At 34.7% G+C, this 19,409-nt stretch overlaps 2 protein-coding genes across 5 annotated transcripts; both read left to right on the top strand.

The window, feature by feature from the left end:
- The first annotated feature begins 535 nt into the window (after window positions 1–535).
- LOC113867113 (glycosylphosphatidylinositol anchor attachment 1 protein) lies at window positions 536–4,605 on the top strand. The gene is made up of 7 exons (XM_027502141.1): window positions 536–724; window positions 863–969; window positions 1,063–1,154; window positions 1,231–1,318; window positions 1,418–2,276; window positions 2,372–2,505; window positions 2,936–4,605. The coding sequence occupies exons 2-7, from the start codon at window positions 878–880 to the stop codon at window positions 3,762–3,764; spliced, it is 2,094 nt and encodes a 697-aa protein (XP_027357942.1). The 5' UTR covers window positions 536–724; window positions 863–877; the 3' UTR covers window positions 3,765–4,605.
- Window positions 4,606–6,543: 1,938 nt separating this feature from the next.
- LOC113866959 (zinc finger CCCH domain-containing protein 41) lies at window positions 6,544–17,665 on the top strand. 4 transcript variants are annotated; one of them, XM_027501794.1, is made up of 6 exons: window positions 6,544–6,788; window positions 7,943–8,832; window positions 9,405–10,586; window positions 10,905–11,234; window positions 15,902–16,362; window positions 17,392–17,665. In XM_027501794.1, exons 2-5 carry the CDS (start codon window positions 8,047–8,049, stop codon window positions 16,328–16,330), a joined length of 2,727 nt encoding a protein of 908 aa, XP_027357595.1. In that variant the 5' UTR covers window positions 6,544–6,788; window positions 7,943–8,046; the 3' UTR covers window positions 16,331–16,362; window positions 17,392–17,665. The 4 variants fall into 4 exon arrangements, with proteins under 4 accessions (XP_027357595.1, XP_027357592.1, XP_027357593.1 ...); XM_027501792.1 differs by lacking the exon at window positions 17,392–17,665 and adding an exon at window positions 7,796–7,861 and having other exon boundaries at window positions 6,621–6,788; window positions 15,902–16,690; XM_027501791.1 differs by lacking the exon at window positions 17,392–17,665 and having other exon boundaries at window positions 15,902–16,701.
- Window positions 17,666–19,409: the final 1,744 nt, after the last annotated feature.

Below are 19,409 nucleotides of genomic sequence, written 5' to 3'. Positions count from 1 at the left end.
ATTTAACTTGTTGATTTAAAAATAAGTAAAAAAAATATTTACTTAAAGTTGAGTTTAAATAACTAATAACATGATAATTTTATAAAAAAAAAAACATTTACAACACGTTCACAATAAATGTATTTTTTTAATAAAAAAATTATTACTTTTAATTACTTAAAGTCAACCCTTAGAACTAATGTTAAGAATATATATATATATATAAAATTTGAATTATCTCATATTATCCATATAATATGGTAAAATTAGAGAAAGAATGATACAAATTTTATTAAATAAAAATTACCATAATTTATTGTATGATTCACTAATTAAATTTTTAAAAAAATTGTCAAATATATACATTGTTCTTGTAATTTATTAATTTTATAATAATATTTTTTTATATTTAAAAAAAGAATTTTGCCGTTTATATCAGTTAATTATGCTTTAGATTATCCCATCTCAAAGCGTATTAATTTCTTAACAATATTGATAAAATTCTGATAATTAAGATGCAATAAATCAAACACACCATTCAAACAATACTCTTCTGTTCTTCTCCTCGAGATTGAGCATAAAAACGACGTAGTTTTGATGAATAGGAAAGAGGGAGGGAAAAAAGGAAAGTAAATGCCCAAATCGAACCCAAATCAGAACCGGAAGAGAGATCCGTCGCCGCCGTTCGCATTTGGGGCCGAATCACAACCTACTCAGCTACTTTCATTTTGTTGATTTTGATTTTGTAGGTGTTATTGTGATTGCAAAATGCTTCTTCATTGAACACTTTAATTTTTACAATCACAGTTTGGTACTCCTTTTAACAATCCAATCTCAAAATTGTTGATGTTAACACGCACACACACTGTGATTTGTGAATCAGAAAGAAAGGGAAAACATGGGGGAGTGTGAGAGCAATAGTGCAAAACCCAGAGCGCGCCCAATTGTACGCTTAGGGATTTTCCTTGTCTCTCACAGCAACATTGTGAGGTAGTCTTCTCATCATCATCATCATCATCGTTGTTGTTGTTATTGTGATGATGATTGATTGATTTGAATTTGATTGAAATTTTTCCTTTCCAGTGTGGTTTGTTTTGTGGCAGGGGTGGTGGCTCTTCTTCTTCTCCCTGTCCTTGCCAAGAACACCTACATTTCCGAAAATGCCCTCATGCCAGGTCACTTCCATTTCCAATTTTCTATCAACATTTTCCTCTTTGATTTGCTGATTCTCATTGTTGCTTGATTCCACAGGTTCTGCAAACAACATGCTCTCTACTCATCATGCCTCGGACGCAACTAAATTTGTCAAGGACTTAACTAATTTGGGGGCCTCACCCATGTAAGGACTTTCTTCCTTCTTGTTGTCGTAAGAGATTTTATGTAGATTCTCTAGGAAGAAGAAATGGGATAAGAATGTTTGCTCTGTGTTTTGATGCAGCGAAAGTCAAAAACTTATTGCACAGTATATGTCGGCCTTGGATGCTGAAGTTACCTTTCACAAGTTCTACCCTCAGTTGAATCATTTTCATCCACTGCACTTCTTTACCAGTGCTGATTCAGGTATAATTTCAGAAAATGCTACTTGTTCGTCGTTTGGGATCAACACTGTTGGAATTATCAGAGCTCCGCGCGGGGATGGCAAGGAAGCTATTGTTTTGGTGACACCTTACAATCCGAAGAAAGTTGGTCTGGGCGAGGCTTTCTCTTTGGGCATTGCTTACTCAGTGGTCTCGCTGCTTTCGCGGGTTACTTGGCTTGCCAAGGATATCGTATGGCTTGTGGCTGATTCACAGTATGGAGAATATTCTGCTGTGGCTGCTTGGCTAAGGGAATATCAAGCCCCTGTTTTCCGTGGAGTTGAGATGGTTAATAGTGAAACATGTAATGGAAGCAACATTTTTTATGAACTTGGACAGAGTCTTTATTTGGATGGAAAGTTATATGGTGGTTTTAGACGTGCTGGAACTATGGCTGCAGCTCTTGTAATTAAAGTAGCTGACCAAGGTAACCATTATGAAGACAGTCTTAATATTTATGCGGAGGCGTCCAATGGTCAGATGCCAAACCTCGACCTCATCAATATTGTAAATTATCTGGCAGTCCATAAACAAGGGTTGCGGATAAAAGTGAAAAAGATGTGGTCTCTTGTTAGCTCCAGGTGGCTCAATACTCTGGGTGTTATATTTGAATCCCTAGGACAAATTGCTAGAAGTTTAAATCCTCAGTGGAAGTTTGGTATTCCTGCTACTGAGTATGTTGAGGGTGCTGCTACTCTGGCAAGTTCATTGTACTACCAGGTGTTTTTCTTTTACCCCATCTAAAATGTGTATATCATATGCTTGATTCCCTGTGACCACTTTATATACATTTATCTGTGTATTATTCCTCTCAGGGTTTGGGTGTTCCTACTGGTCCTCATGGTGCCTTCCGTGATTATCAAGTTGATGCGATCACTCTGGAAATTTCACCAAAAGTTTCTCTTACCAAAATGATCAGGCGTAATGAATTTATTCTTCGTGGTGGAAGGTATGTCACGCTCAGACGAATTTTTGCAGAAGTTTTACAACTTTTAATTCTTAATTATATGGTGATGTCCTGTTTATGTTTTCCATTTACTATCAAGAAATTGCAAAAATATGAACATATTGTACCTGTTTTTATAAACCAAAGAAAGTTAGAAAAAATCTAGGTAGTTGAAGGCTCGTTTCAGTCTCAGTTATTAGAGATTTATTATATCTACTTGTGCATGAAATTTTAGTATGAAAAATTTCATTGAGTAGTGAGTTTGTATCCTTTTTGTTGCAGGCAAAGCTTTTTATTCTATAGAATGCAGCTTGGCTTTAACATTTTATGAGTTTTCTTGTTACTGCTTATGTACCTTGTATTAACGTACATAGTCAGAATATTTTTCTCTTTGTTTGAACACCATGAGCAAAGTGTTTCATACTTGTTGCAGGTTAGTTGAAGGAGTTATACGCTCAATAAACAATCTTCTTGAGAAGTTTCATCAGTCATTCTTTTTATACCTCTTGACATCCCCTAGTAAGTTTGTGTCAGTTGGAGTTTACATGATTCCATTCGCGTTACTTGTTGCACCACTTCCAATAGTTGCAGCATATCTCCATGCTGATGCTAGCAAATGCACTCCCCAAGCCACATCTGCCTTTGAAGTTGATGCTAGCCGTAAGTCTTGGAAATGGTTGAATTCAGCTAGAAAGGTTTTGGTCATTCATTTATGGGGTGTTATTGTCTCCTTACTCCCTTATTTCCTTTGTCGAATACCCAATACTACTCCAACAACAAACTTTATGTTGTGGGGTTTGCTATCAGGGTTTAGCCTCCTAATTTTGTACTTGATATTGGGTTCTGCATCTCAATTTGAAAAAAGCGAATGGACTAGCTTAAAGTCTGTAACAATATCAACTACTTTCATTGGTTTGTCACTCATGTCCGTCATTAACTTTGCCACAGCAGAAATTGGGGCTTTATTTATTGTCCCAATTTGTCTGATGGCTAGACCATTGAAGCTTGATACTCAAGGCAGGAGCTGGAGAACCTTACTAAGAGCCACTTGCAATCTTGCTTTAGGTCTTATTGGGTTTCCTCCAGTTGCATTTGTTTTACTGAAAGGTGCATTTGAAGATTCTTATGGTATTAATGTTGGTGACTATTGGAACTGGTTGGAATCCCTTTGGGCATGGAACAGTGCTACTTACCTCTATGTAGGTGTTGTTCACCTACCATGCTGGGCACTTTGTATTCATATTTTATTTCATCGATGTTGACATGTACTATTAGTTAGTTGGACAAGCAATTCATGCGAGGAGTTTATTATCTTGATGTTTTTGTTTTCATCTTCAATGCATATCCTTCTTCTCTGCAAGTAATTATTTATAGTTAGGCCATGAAGACTTTTGGACATTGGGGAAGGAGAAACTGTTGTGCTGTCTGCAATGTTTTGGATCCTGATCTTGATATTGATGGCTAAGTTGTGAATGATTGTTGAGCCTCAACCCTGGTTTGGCTTAAAATCTGATTTTGAGTTGATTAATTGACATGGAGCTGCAAGGGTCTATAATTAATTTACCAAATGTTTGTTGTGGTACTCTGGGGTGGCTTGGTCTCATGCCTGTTCCTTGCCTCCTTTTTGGGGATAGCATATATATACGTCAGGTAGATGATATGCTCAGATTTTGTCATTGATCCTTTCTTCTGTGAAGTGAAGAAGCGAGAAAACTAGAACGGTTACAATAACTCAAGCAGCAAGCAAACGTACACATGCAGATGGCCAATACGATATATGGTTCATCTACATTCGTATGAGTTAGTATGATTCGCCATGAGGTATTCTGTCTTGTAAATGGATTTTAGGGGTAATTCAGTCAATTCACCCTCTCACTCTAATTGTGACCTTTGCATTAAACGCATTATTAGAGGATCATTAGAGTTGAGTTTTAATTGTTATTTATTTATTTTATTTTATTTTCCTATCTCAAACTTATTGAACTAGTGTTGGGAATTTTTCCTATTTCATTTTAGCCATCTAGATCTGTGTTTTCTTAAATGTATTTGAACAAATTCATGTAACGCATGAGTATTTTATCAAATAATAAAGAAATTATAAGGTATCTATAATTTTTTAATATATTTTAATAAGAAATTGTATATATAATTTAATGCTATGTCATTACTATGGTTGATGATTCAATAGAATGTTGAGTGGCAAGAAAATAGAGTATGTATGAGTGCTCGAATAATAATGAGAACAGTACGATGCGTTTATTGTAAATAAATAATAACAAACTAGAACAATATACATGCGAAAGTCGTGGGTTAAAAAGACAAAAGTTATACAAATTTCAGCAAAATAAAATGTCATGGTTTTGTCATTAAAATAGATATGTGCCATAAGTTTTAAATGAGAAATGAACTTCTCATGAAATGACACGTGTAATATAATCGAATGATTTTAACTATTAATTATGCAATGAGATTGTGATATAATTTTTGCTATTAATCTATTTATATTACATGTATTTTTACGTGGAAACAATTCATAATTAGTTTTGATATATCTCTCTATTTTTTATAATTAGAGTGTGACCAAATATTATAATACTTAAATTATTAATTTATACGTTAATAGGAGAGATAAAAACTTTATTCTTCAAATAGAAGTGAAGAAAAATATATGAAAAGAAAGAAAAATACTGCACCGCAAGTGCAACATTTGAGTTGAGTTTTAATGGTTATTTAATTCTCTTCTTTTCTAACTTAAACCTATTAGATTAGTGATGAGATTTTGTCTAATTACATTTAGTAATTTAGAACTATTTTTTTTTAAATATATTTAAAAAATTCTTATAACACCTGGGTAGTTTACCGAATAATAAAGAAATTATAAGATATCTATAGTTTCTTTATTATTTTTTAATAAGAAAATTATAGAAATCTTTACAATGCCATTACTATGATTCAAAAGAACGCCAAGTAAGAAAAAAATGGCGAGTACATGTGAGTGCTTGAATTTTGCATTTGTCTTTCGTTCATAAATAATAACGAACTAGAATAGTATACATGCAAAAGTTACAGTTTTATTATTTAATCATGCGATAAGATTGTGCTATAAGTTTGTTCATTAACTTGTTTATACTACATGAATTTATGTGGGAACAGCCTTAACTAATTTTGGTATAAAATATACTATACTACCTAAATGGTTATGTGTGTGTATTTTGTCTTGTAAATGAATTTTAGGGATAATCTAATCTCTGACTTTTGCATCAAATGCATTATTTGATCGTTAAAATACAAACATATCATAAGCTTTAAACGAAAAACAAAGTTATCATAACACGTTTAACATAACTGATGGTTTTTACTATAACTTTTAATCATGTGATGAGATTATGCTATTATTTTTGTCATTAACCTATTACATACTTTTACGTGGGAACAACCTTTTAAATAATTTTGGTGTATCTCTTATTTTTTATAATTAGAGTATGACTGAATATTTTATATTTCACTAGAAGTGATAAACTAATAAATCTTTATTGGTGTTTTTTAATAAAAGGACAAAACTATGGTATGCTATTTTTTAATTAAAATTAAAATTTTATCTTTATAATACATGCTCCCTTTAATATTGGTATAAAACTTTAACTACTAAAAATTAAAACTCAAATTATAATAAGAGAACAACACAATTGTATCTTTAATACTGTATTTAAATTTTGTTTTTAATAAACTGAGTTTAGTTTTAATACATTATTAATAAATTAAAATATATCCTGAATATAATTTTTAAATGTATAATTTACACTGGTGGAATACTTTAAAATTAGATCACAGTATAAAACATTATTAATATATTTCAATTGAATTTTAATAAAATTATATGAAAAAGTGTAAATTAAATAAGGTATTGTTAGAATGAAATGTTTACTCTAGATTATAGATAATTTACTATTAACTTAATTGTCCTTCTAATATTTCTGTAACACTGTGATTTATTTTCAGGTTTATGAACATAGTATGAAATATGAATTTACATTTAGAACGTTTTGGTATGCAAAAAGGGGAAGCAAAGAAGGAGAAATAATAATAATAATAAAAGAAAAAAGAAGAAGAAAGGAATTGATTTGATTAAGGTGTGTGTTTGTTTCCTCTCCTCCAACCTCTCTCTCTCTCTCTCTTACAAAGTCTCAAGACAGAGAGGCGCACGCACCACGCTCTCACTCTCAGCTCCTCCGTCCAATCGCCGTCGGCCACCGTCGCGCGTGGTTTCACGACTCCTTCTATCTCAGGTTCTCTCCCTCTCTGTCTAATTATGTGGATATGATAATTGCTTTTGTTCGAACGAATTTGCCTCTCTCTTATCTTAATTGAAGAAATGGATGAAATAGCTACACACACACGCGATTGCTTCCTCCTTCTTTTTCAGTGAATTTTTGTGTTGTGAAAGGGATTTGTAATTTCGGTGGTTTTCTTCGTCGCTATTGGCATAACCCTCTCGCGTGGTAGACGCACAGTGTATGTAGTGGTTGTTATTCGGCGATTCAAAGGGGGAGAAAATGTTGTGAGCGACAATCGTGGTTAGGGCAAAGGATAGTGGGAGATCTTTTGTATTAGCTATTAAGTGGATTTTTTTTATTAGTTTTTTTGTAATTTTCTGGATTGCTGAGGGTTCATTTGTGATTTGACCAGCAGCTTTGAGCTGTTGGTGAGTTTGGGTTTGGATGGTTTTAGCTTAGTGTGGTGAAATTATTGTTGTAGATGACGATGTTGGGTAGCTGGAGATCTTTTGCATACTTTTATGGGCAACCTAATGTGATTGTGCTCTATTGTTCTGATTTGGAATCAGCTGCTACATTTATGGTTGGTTTTTTGGAGTCTTTGGAGGTGTCCACAAAACTTGGATAATTTTCTTGTTATTTAATGAGCCAACCACAGTTTGTTTTTGAGTGATTACAAGTAATTATTGATATTTTGTCCTCTTATTTTGCATAAATGCTGCGTGGTTCACATACTAGGTACTGTAGGGACATGCCAAATTCTTATTTATTGCTTAAGACTTTGTAAGCATTTCACATACTTTGTAAGAATTTCTTACTCCCTAAAATTGGAACGGAAGATTGTGGATTTCATATCATTTAGTTTTATTCTCATGCATCTGTTTGACTTTATTGCTTGTTAGGTTGTGGAAATTCAGAATATCTTTCATCACAATTTGTCTCTGCTTTTAGTTAATTGAGATTTGCAATTTGACCATTCTTCACATTCCTTGCAACTGAGTTTAACTATACATGACTAGGAAAACTGGCCATTAAAAGCAAGCATAACACATATTAGTAGCCAGTGCATTGTGCATTTACTATGGGTAAGAGTGCTAATTCTTTATATATAGATTATGAAATCATATTATCTCATATTGGATCTCCTATATTTTCTATTGCTGTAGGCCCTTTGTATTTCTGGACCTGTTTCAGACAGCATAAGCTGGCTTTTCGTTCCTAGTTGGGGTTTGGAAGAAGATACTGTAAATCTTGCATTATAAGAGAATTAATGGAACTGAAAGTTTCATCTCCAAAACCAGAGTCTGTTGCACCATCTGATTGCATCAGTGACCCTGAGGAAAAGGAAGTGAGTGATGACGATGACGATGATAGGAATCATAAACATCGAAGGCGGGAAGCACGTTCTCAATCTTTGGAGAGAGATGTTTCAGATCCTGTTATTAGTAGGCCATTCAGAAAGCGTAACAAAACTTTTGGTAATAGGCATCCTTTCAGGGAAAATGAACCTCAAGCTTTTGAACCACTGAAAACTTACAGTGATGCCACCACAGATAAAGAATTATACTCCAAGTTTGATAGAAGGCGCCCTGGCTTGACTTCAGTGCCTCGAACACCATTGGATATGAATCAAAGACTACGGGCAAACCAATCTTTTACTGGAGATCCTGGTGCTGGCAGGGGAAGAGGCAGGGAATCTGGTTTTTGGAATCAACGTGAATCTAGGTTTGGCTCAATGGATGTTGCTTCACAAATGGTTCAGCCAGGGTCCATTCCTCCAAGCCTTTATACTGGACGCGGGTTACCCAATGTTTCAAATGCACAAAATGTATCCTGGAATACATATGGTTTAGTTCCAGCAGTGCCCAATGGTGGCCTAGATATGCTTCATCCAATGGGTTTACAAGGAACACTCAGACAACCTATTAATTCATCTTTGAATGTGAATATTACTCGCCAACGGTGTAGAGATTTTGAGGAACGTGGATTTTGTTTGAGAGGGGACATGTGCCCTATGGAACATGGTGTTAACCGGATTGTCATTGAAGATGTTCAGGTACCTTTTTTTTCCTAACGATATTTCTTGTTTAGCTAACAGAAGTTACATGATTTATAATTAGTTTCATAATTTTAAAAGATTGCTCTTCCTATCAAGTTGGTATCATTCCTCAAGTTTTATTTGTATAAAGAATAAAATTATGCATGATAGTATCTCTATAGGGAGGGGGCAGGGGGGAATTTGATGAAATGATATTCTTTATGAAAATGTTCCTTCCTGCTGTCTGTTTGAGGCATTGCTTTTGGAAAATTAGATATGTATTTTTTTTCTTTGCTTATGTGCATATTCCTTCTTGAACTTGTCATGTTTGCACATTTTTTTATAGAATGTTTTCATAAAACTATTGGGTTTTCATGTCATGAGCTTGCATTTCATAGAATTTTCAATTATTTAATATTAATATTTATTGCATGCTTTTTATTAACTTATGTTGTACTTCCCAGATTTTCCAACTTATCATAATTATACACTGTTGGTTAGTTCAGCTTAGATGCAATGATGCATACTTTCCTTTTTATTGGTTTTGATTTATTGTTAAATTCACTAATCAATTTGTTGTCACAATTCAGAGTCTTTCACAGTTTAACCTTCCCGTTTCACTTCCAAGTGCACACCTAATTGGAGCACCTGCTGGATCTGGATCTTTACATTCAGTAAATGCTTCAACTACTTCAATGAACAACAAATGTATACCTGGAAAAATTAGCAAGTCTGTAGTCAGTGATGATGGTTTGCCCTTGGATGGTGCATATACTGGTCCTGGTTGCCCAAGCGGAGCTGATCTTTATGATCCTGACCAACCACTTTGGAATGATAGTGGTCTGGAGTCTTCAAATGCACTCCTAACTCTTCAGTCATCCAAGATTGATGAAACTGAGCCCATATCTAATGATGCACCAGATAGTGATTGTCCTGCCAGAACTTGTGTCAGTTCACAGGGTGCCAGTTCATCTGTCTGGGCCAGAATTGGTGGTTCAAAAAACAGATTTGACATGAAAGAAAAAACTAACTCTACCATGAGCTCCTTTCAATATCCTGAGAATCAGTTAAAGGAAGATAATGATGAATTACTTGGTGGTCTCAATGCTTCCTGTCAAGTAAAGCAAAACATAGCAGACGATGCTGACCCAAAAGCATTGGAAGCCTCCTTGAAAGCACAAAGTGATAGTATGCGTAACATACGTAAACCATCACAAAAGGCATTGCGTACTCTATTTGTAAATGGGATACCACAGAAAAGTAACAAGAGAGAGTCTCTTCTTGCTCATTTTAAGAAGTTTGGCAAAGTTATTGACATTTATATTCCATTGAACAGTGAACGAGCTTTTGTTCAATTCTCCAAGAGGGAAGAGGCTGAAGCTGCTCTGAAGGCACCAGATGCTGTAATGGGTAATCGTTTTATCAAGCTATGGTGGGCTAATCGTGATAGCATTCGCAATGATAGTACTACAGGTGGGAATGGTGTAATTGTAACCCCCCGTGGGCAAGCACCTGCTTTTGTTCCATCTCATCAAGTTGTCAGTGATAGGGGAAAAGACATTCATCAGGCTGATGCTTCAAAGACTATATTCGAAGTATCATCGCCTTCTGATCAACCTAGGCCTGTCATTGCCGATGGACCCAAGGTTCCTCCTTTGCAAAAGAAGCTTGAAAACATAGAGCATCTAAAGGAAGAACTGCGCAAGAAGCAGGAAATGCTGGATCAAAAGCGAAATGAGTTCAGGCGCCAGTTGAACAAACTTGAGAAACAAGTAAAATCTGAAGCCCCTTGTATTTTATTTGTTATTGATGATACACTGGTATAGAGGCTTATGATCTTTTGGCTGTTACAAGCTTAAAAGGCTATAGATTTAGTAAGTAATGTGATTAATTTAGTGTCAGGTAACAGGCACTGAGTCAACAATGCATTAGCTGCCTTATGTCCAAGTCAAGGATAGGCAGTAGCAACTAATGAAATGGTTTTCATAATTTATCCTCTACATAATCATTTTCCTGTTACCTTCTGTTATTGTCTTGTTTCTTGTATTGAGGTCATTTCTTCTAATCATATGAACCCTGATTATTTACAGGCTACTGGATTGAAGGGTGAAGTAGTTACTGAGCAAGCTGCCAAGAGACCCAAAACGGGCCCAGCATCTGATGTTGCCAAATTGGCTTCTCCTCAGTCGTCGGATGCTGATGTGGGGACATCTCCACATGCAGAGACAACATCTGATAAAAATAAACAGTTGGTCAATACCGTATCCCAAAGTCCTAGAGCAAGTACAGCAACAAGACTCCAAGAATCTACAGGCTTGAAGCACCCAATTCAACCATTAATGCCTGTAAATAGATACAAATTAGACAATCGTCCTGTCGCATTTAGAATCATACCACCTTTGCCTGCGGGTCTGGCAAATGTAAGTATTTTCTGAGTCTTTCTATCTCCGTACTCATTGGAAAGGAGAATTTTGCAATGGCACACCTTGTTTATGCACTTGTTTTTCGTACTATTACTTGACTAAGACATATCCCCTGTTGGAGTTATACATACACTCACTTGTGAGAATATTAAATATTAGATTCAAATATATGTCCATATATATTGAATAAGGTTTTTACTTTTCAATTTGAAGACCCATGTCCCATTAGTGTTGTATTCTGTGACTCTTCTTACTTCTCAGTCATCTTTCCAAACTCCCAAGTCTGACCAGTTTTAGGATATTTATGGAAGAGAAACACTGGTTGTATTACATAGAAATGAGGAAGGAATAGTAGTAATTGATTGGAAATGGTATGCTTGCTTCGTGCTTGAGTTGTATATATTGCATACAAATTATGATAAGTGTTTTCTCTCTGTTAAATACACGCTCACATAAGACGTCATACTTCAAATTCAATAGTCATGGTGTTAAGTTCCTACTTTTTATACCTTATGCATTATATAGGGTGAGAGATCTATAAAACCAAGGTAGAGGTTTGACCTCAATCATTTGATTGGTTATCATTTAGTGATGGGAAGGGGAACAACTTGATTTAATTACACTTGGGGTCTGTTTGGTGCATGGAATTGAAATTGTAGTTTAGAATTGTAATTCCAATTGATTCTGTCATATTGGAATTGGTTTGGAATCGTAATTCTTATGTTTGGGTGATCCAAAGAAAAAGAGTATAGCATTATAATTCAAAGTTGAATCTAAATTCCATTTTGACACCTCTGAGTAGTTAGGGGTAGTTTAGTTATAGGTAAGATTACCTTGAGTTTGAGTAATAAAACTTGATCCACATGTGGTCACAATATTGGTAATGTGTGAGGGGGTGGTGGTGATGACAACGGTAGGAGGGAGTGGTAATGATCAATGATGGTGTTAGTAGTGGCATTGTCAATGATTGGTGATGACAGACAGTGATTGCGACAATGATGACTAGGTTGGTGGTACTGTGAGGGAGTGGTGGCAGCAGCAATGGTGATGGTGGTAGCAACAGTTAGTAGTAGGGGTGGCAGTGAGAGGGGTAAAAATAGGGATAATAATTGCAGTGACAAGGGGTGTGGGGGTTAAAATTAGGAATTATAATTCAGAGGATAAGGGTTAAGAATTGGGAAATGTTAGTTGTTAATTTGTCATATTAGAAATCTTTAGAATAGGACCGTAAAATTCTTAAAGGACTAAACATCATAATCTCAATTCAAAGATCCAACTTCAATTTCAATCCCCAATCCTGTGTGCCAGACTTACATGGAATTGTATTTTTCAACCCACCCATGCAGCTTTTCTTATTTTTATTTTGGGGGGGGGGGGTAGTTGGGGTTGGCTGATGAGTTGTTGGCCCATGATTATTCTAAGAGAACAGACTTAACCTGATAAAGTTGACATTATTTATTTGTCTTTTTTTTTTTCTTCCCATTTTCTCTGATCCTTTAATCAAAGATATTTGCTGATCGTTAATTTCTTTTCTATAATTCTAAATTTAAAATAATGGGAATGTTTCATGACTGTCATCTACGTTCTTGTCCTTCCTTCCTATTGAATTACTTGTGGTCTTTTTTGCATTCTCACAAACCTAAAAAAGGCATAATTTCCCAACGTCTTTGTACTGTCTTGTTTACTATTTATGCTTCATCACTTAAGTGGCATAATCAGTCGTTGTCAATTGAAAGGATTTTTATTATACATTATTTCATGTCAATTCTTGAGGTTGAGGATATGCTATCTACTCCTTATTACAGAAAAGTCTCCCACCATAGATGGTGTGGAGAGGGTAAAGGAGAGTATGAAAGAATTATGCTGTAATGGGCTAAACTGTATAACATAGACTCCTTATGTATATATGCTATTAGCACTAGGTATGAGTGTGGTACAGCACAGTACAAAATGCATTTGTGTCATGCCCATATATTCTCAATAACCTAAAGTTAGCACTTAACTCTTGACACTAACAAATAACAATAACTCTAACATGGGTGCTAGATATAAGGTTTTGTTTAATTTTCTCTTGGACAAAATGGCAATCCATCCTGGTTATCACATCACAATCTTATAGGGGATATACCATCAAATCCAATCTTGTCTAACATCTGTTTTACTCACATAAGTTTACAAGTAGTGTGAGCATAGCATGGTATTCTACCTCACCACTTGATATTGCTACCGCTGCATTTTGCTTCTTATTCTATGTGTCATTGAATCACCTCCCAGAGACAGTATTTTGGGGTGAATTTTTTATTCATGAGGGGTCTTGCCCAATTTATATTTGAAAAGGCTTCGTCTTGCAAGTTGTCATGATTCTTGTACACAACATCTTTTTACAGAGAATTCATCAAGTACTTTCATCAGTATTTCCTGACAACTGTCCGTTGTGGTAGACATGAATTGACTTGCGACAAAGCCATGTTGCTTCGTGACAATAAAATAACTCAGTTGACCAACTAACCTCTTAATACTTTTATGTGTTAGAGAAAGGAACTCCTTTTGTTGTAAGTTTCATACCTAGCACCATAGGGGTCTCACATGGTTTAGATCCCATTAGATCTCATCCAACAAATCCAGGACATACTTCTTTTGTAAAAGGAAGATCGCATTCTTTGAATGCATGAACTCAATGCCCATATATGGTTTGGAAGAATGTCTTTAGTTTACTAATTCGCAGGTTATTGGTCCCTGTGATCACCACTAGCAAGATGCAGTCATTGTCAATTTGTTTGAAGAAAACTAAATTATCATTTGCTCCTTCTTAACCCTAATTCCATAACCACTTTACTAAATCTACCAATCCTGGAATATGAGTTTAGCAGTAAGAGAAGCTATTGATGTAGTCAACCCCATGCATTTGTGCTTATGACTTGACTGCTAACCAGGCTTTCAATGGAGCTAGGGAACCATTTGGATTTACCTTGGTAGTATAACCTCACTTACATCCAGTAGCATGCTTTCCCAAGGATACCAAATCCCATGTCTCATTTTGCTCAAGAGCCAACATTCTCTTCCTGTAGCATGTCTCCAGCTGGGTTAAAAAGCATGTGAAATCGAACCTAGGGCAGAAGAAAATGGTTGAAATGTAGGATATAAATTGATGGAAGAGACATAAAAAAATAGATAAGTGCAAGCATGTATGTGCCATAGTTGTCAATTTCAGATAGCAGCAAATAGCAGCTGTTTCCTAAAACGCTGTAATGGAATAAAGTATTGCGACCACTAGTTAAAAATTTATAATATACGTATATAATATGTTATGTATACAAAATTTTAGTATAAATGCTCAAAAAATTCTCAAAATTAATCACATAAATCATCATTCCATGTAAAAGTGCAAAACATTTTATATTAAACAAAAAATGCTTTCATATGATAAAGTAGAAGCAAGAGTGATTGGTGAATAGAAAAACAGAGGAGACATTAGAGAATCTGATTTTTCTGGTGAATAGTAAAAAAAGGGAGACAGTGAACAAAAAACAGAGGATACGCTAGAGAAGCTGATTCCTCCGGCGAAATGGAGCAAGTGAGCCTCCAGACTAGTGGATTTATCTAGCGAAATGGAATGGGTGAGCTAGTGAGGGGAGAAACCAAATGCAGAGACTTGGACCTTTTGCGAAGAGAGGAGAGCGTGGGAAAGATGAGATCAACATATATGTTTGATAAAGGGTAAATGACCTTTCTACCTTTAAAAATAATTCAAACAGTGCATTTTATAAAAAATAGAATAGAGTTTCTTTCTTTCCCCAAATCGTGCGATTGCATTGTGAACATCTCCCTGTTCTGGCCGAGAACACCCGTACCTGCTGCGACATGCTAAATGCCCTGCGACGTGGTGGCAATGGTGGCCGCCGCACCGGCATGATAGCTCTACTATAGCGCATTATTAACAAGTATGATATGTGCCATAAACCAACTATCCCAAAAGCAGTTATCAGTTGAAGATACATGATTGGCTTTATATTACATCTCTAACACGGGGCAATCAGGATTGAACTGATATCATGTCATGAACATGCTATACCAAAAGGTTAAGCTATTAGGTGAAGAAAATTGGTTATCCTATTGTTAAGAGTCATTTCTCTTGTAGACTCTAACAATAACACTTGACAGATAAAATCTAATTGTTGTTTGTTTGGTTCTTTGACAATAGAAAATGTTATTGGTCATATGTTTGACCAAGCTGTGGTAACGTGCAATTGCCTACAGTAGACCTTAAATATTAACTACTGATAAATATCATGATTTAAACTGTAGTTGCTTGGAATGAACTTCACTTAAGGGCTACAAGTTTCAATTATTAGTTATAGTTCTAGCATAACTAGAGGTTAAGGAGTCAGAGTTACCTATACTCCAATCAAAGGGTATCAGCTTCATTTATGAGCTGTAGTACTAGCATAAATTAAGGATAAGCGGTTAGTGGTATCTGTGCTGTTTAAGATCATAGTTAATAGTGGTTGCCTTCTCCCTTAGTTTTCTCTGTACCTTCTTTTTCTCATTATCAACAGTGTTCTCCTCTACGATCATGTTGTCTTATATTTGTTACCATACCGTTATTAAATTTGGCAATCAGTTTCATCTTATTCTATTTTTGCTCAACTACTTCTATCTTTTAGGTTGCTGTTTTGAAGGAACACTTCTTACCGTATGGTGAACTTTCCGCTGTAGAGCTAGAAGATGTGCAAGTCAATGATAGTAGTCAACAAGAAGCACATATAACTTTCGCCACTCGTCGGGCAGCTGAGAGGGCATTTATTAATGGTAAAAGCTGGAAAGAACATAATCTGAAATTCATGTGGCTGAGCAATGCCACTGGTAGTAGAGAACGTTCTCTATCTGCTCCCAAGGAGCCCTTAGATACAGATGACCATTCCGAAGAAAAATTGGGAAACTCTGTGAATCAAGAAGCCATTAGTGGTGAGCATAAAAACTCTGAAACTCAAAATGGTTTGGAGCCTATGGAAATGGACCCGTGTGAAGATCCCCAGTGTACCCCAAGGCAAGTTGCTTCTGACAAACAATCACCTGAGGGCAATGGTTGTTGAGGATCTACTAATGGCCAGATTTGTACAGCGAGGTAAAAATTTAAATCTATCAAACTCTAATTTTCAGGGGCCTATTTTTTCAATTTCTGAAAATTTATTATTCCATGTTCCTTTTTTAAATGCTCGAGACATGTAAATTTTCTTCTTTTTGGCTGCCCCCTGTATTTGGTGGTATTAATTGAATGGTGCATCATGTTGTTTCTGAGCTTGGATAGTTCACTCCTAGGATAAAAGTTTTGATGTTCAAAATTCTGTTAAAAGCCATTGAACGGTTACATAACAAATATTCGGAAACACCTTTCCCTTTATGTTATTAGTTAGTAAAAATATAATTGAAGCGGTTAGTCGCATAGTTTGATTCCATTATCCTTGATATGTTGCTTGTTTCATTTCTACTTATTCTTTTAGTTTGCTTCAATACTCTTCAAAGCGAAACTGAGTGATATATAAAAATCGTTGAATGAAAATTAATTATAAGTATAAACTCAAACTGAGACATTAAGCCAACGGCATAGTGTGAACTGTGATCATCCGGTTGGATTCCCCTCCTCTGCTGCTGTGATGCCAAGGCCCTCCCAGAAAAAAGGACCTTATATTGTGCGAGGAGTTAGTTGAAAACATTTTAAATATATTTTATTATTATAATAATAATTATTGGTGCTCATGATATAAAGTTTGTTATAAATAGGAAATTATTATTTATGAGTGGTTATTTGAAGGTTTTATAAGTTTTCATTATTTTTTATTCTTTTATAAATGCTAATAGAATTTTGTTAATAACTTAATGGGTGTCCATGTGATATAGGTGAGGAAACATTTATTATTCATTATATTATCCTAATTATTTACAGAAGCAAATATTAAATGTTTTAGATTTTACGATACTGAGTGCTTTTGCTTTTTATCCCATTTAGGCACATGCTATCTAAAACTAGTAATAAAACAGTTTCATTAAAATATTTAGTCGTTATTTTTACCTTTTAAGGTCGTCCTTGTTTATGTTTTAAAGCTCTTAAAAAACTTTTTAAACTTATCACTTGTTTTAACGTAATTTTTTACAGTTATTAGATGCTCACGCGATTAACTTCAAAGGTTTTTCTTGGCGAGTGCGAGTTTCTTCGGTTATCGGGTCTCAAGTAGGTTGTTATATTTTTGCACACGACAAGCATTTACACAATTTAGCTCAAGTTAGTTGTAAATTGTACGTAAGTTTATTTTTGGCTTGTTAGATTTGATACATCGTCAGAATTAGTAAAGAAGCATTTGCTAATATGATTTGGTTCGCCATTAATGTTTAATCTTTTCGCCTATTTTATACCAATGAAGTCATTTGCGGAAGAAAGACGAAGCAATATAAATACTTTAAAAGAACAATTTAATGTTTATATACATATATATATCATGGTCATCAAGTTTTCTTAATGTTGATATGTGGATATTAATGAAGGTTATTTAATGTTAGAAAACATTCATATATCATCATTTGTTGGGAAAATTTGATAGTAAGAATAAAAAGAACATAAGTATTGTTTAACTTTTTTCGAATATTAAGGAAGGTAGAAGCGGTCAATTTATAAAAATACCTATTCTACTGAACTCTTGTACGTAAGGGTATTAATTATATTTGACTCATGACAAAATTATGAATCATGGGATTATGGTAAAGACTATATATATGTTTATCTTTTAATTTTTTAATCATGGGAGACAGAAAGCTAGAAAGAATGAACCGTGGAGATACTAAATTGGTTGAGAGAGAGAAGGCATCAAAAGCACAAACGTTGTATGCTCCAAATATACTTAGATGACTTTTATTTGAATTTATTGGATTGGGGCAACACTAATGTCCTTAGTATTGCTGGTTAGAAGCATGGCGTATACATATGTAATGTGTTGATGGTTCTGCTTCAGAACTTGTTAATGTTGAGGAGAAAGCACCCAATTCGCATACTACGTACTGCAAGAGTTATTTTACGTGTCCAAAAACAACCCCAACAGATAATTTTGTTGTTGCATTATTTAAGTAAATGGTTTTTTTTTTTCAAATTTAGTCAAAAAGCCTATATTTTCCTCGCGTTCCTAATTCCCCTGACAAATCAAGGTTTACAACTAACTACCGTCATTAAAAAAAGAAGAAGAGATAAATGTATCCAACAGTTCTAAAATATGTGAACTGAAATCCTATACGCATCTCAAAAGCAGGAGAAAACATATCATCCCAGTCAGAAAACGTTATGTTTCAATCACCTTGTCAAATGAGAGTTATGAAACTAATTCCTGTACTACTTATATTCATAATACCCATACATCTGCACATCATGGAAATAAACATCAAAGATTTGAGAAATAAGTGCTGAAAATCCAATGGTTCATAACGAAATTGCCTTGCTAGAGCCATTAAAACGGGCTACCTGGCCCATTTAGACGGGCCTATGGTGAGTGACAGACTTTGTAATTCGAGTTTAAAAATATAGTGTCAAAAATCGATAAAGCCTGACTTTTAAGGAGTTTTTTAAGGCTTAACCTGCATTGAACTTGATTGGATCAGGCTTAAAAGGCTTAGATTTAATTCGGGCTCAAAATTTGAAGTTCAAACTCTGTATTTTATCGGATGGGTTCATGCCTGCCCAGACCCAATGTGCTAGCTCTACCATGCATATTAAGCTGATGTTTTGAAGTGCCCATGTTTTCTAGAAATATAAAGATAATGCTAATAATTATGAGAAAAGACAATCTTCCACGAAGGTAAACTAAGAACTTCAATTCTTAAATAACCCATTCACATCTTTTTATTTCCAAAGTAAATCAAGCATGATTACATTTAGAAATAGAATCCAATTTTTTACACATTGAGAAAATAAAACTAAATTACTTACAATTAGAAAAAACCAATACTAAGTGTCCTGCAGCTAATTTATGAATTATATTTTATCCCCATGAAACACATCCAATGTAGAAAAGCCAAGCATTAAGTCTTCATCTCTTCTCCAAAGTATGATTAATGGATTTTTCAGCATATATTTTAGAACCAGAAATAAAAAATCCAACATAATTTTTCCTTCTTGGATTTTTATTTCCT

Source organism: Abrus precatorius, unplaced genomic scaffold (genome assembly GCF_003935025.1).
Source record: "Abrus precatorius isolate BTA unplaced genomic scaffold, Abrus_2018 Scaffold5, whole genome shotgun sequence".
Classification (NCBI taxonomy): domain Eukaryota; kingdom Viridiplantae; phylum Streptophyta; class Magnoliopsida; order Fabales; family Fabaceae; genus Abrus; species Abrus precatorius.
This window is presented reverse-complemented; position numbering and strand designations above follow the sequence as displayed.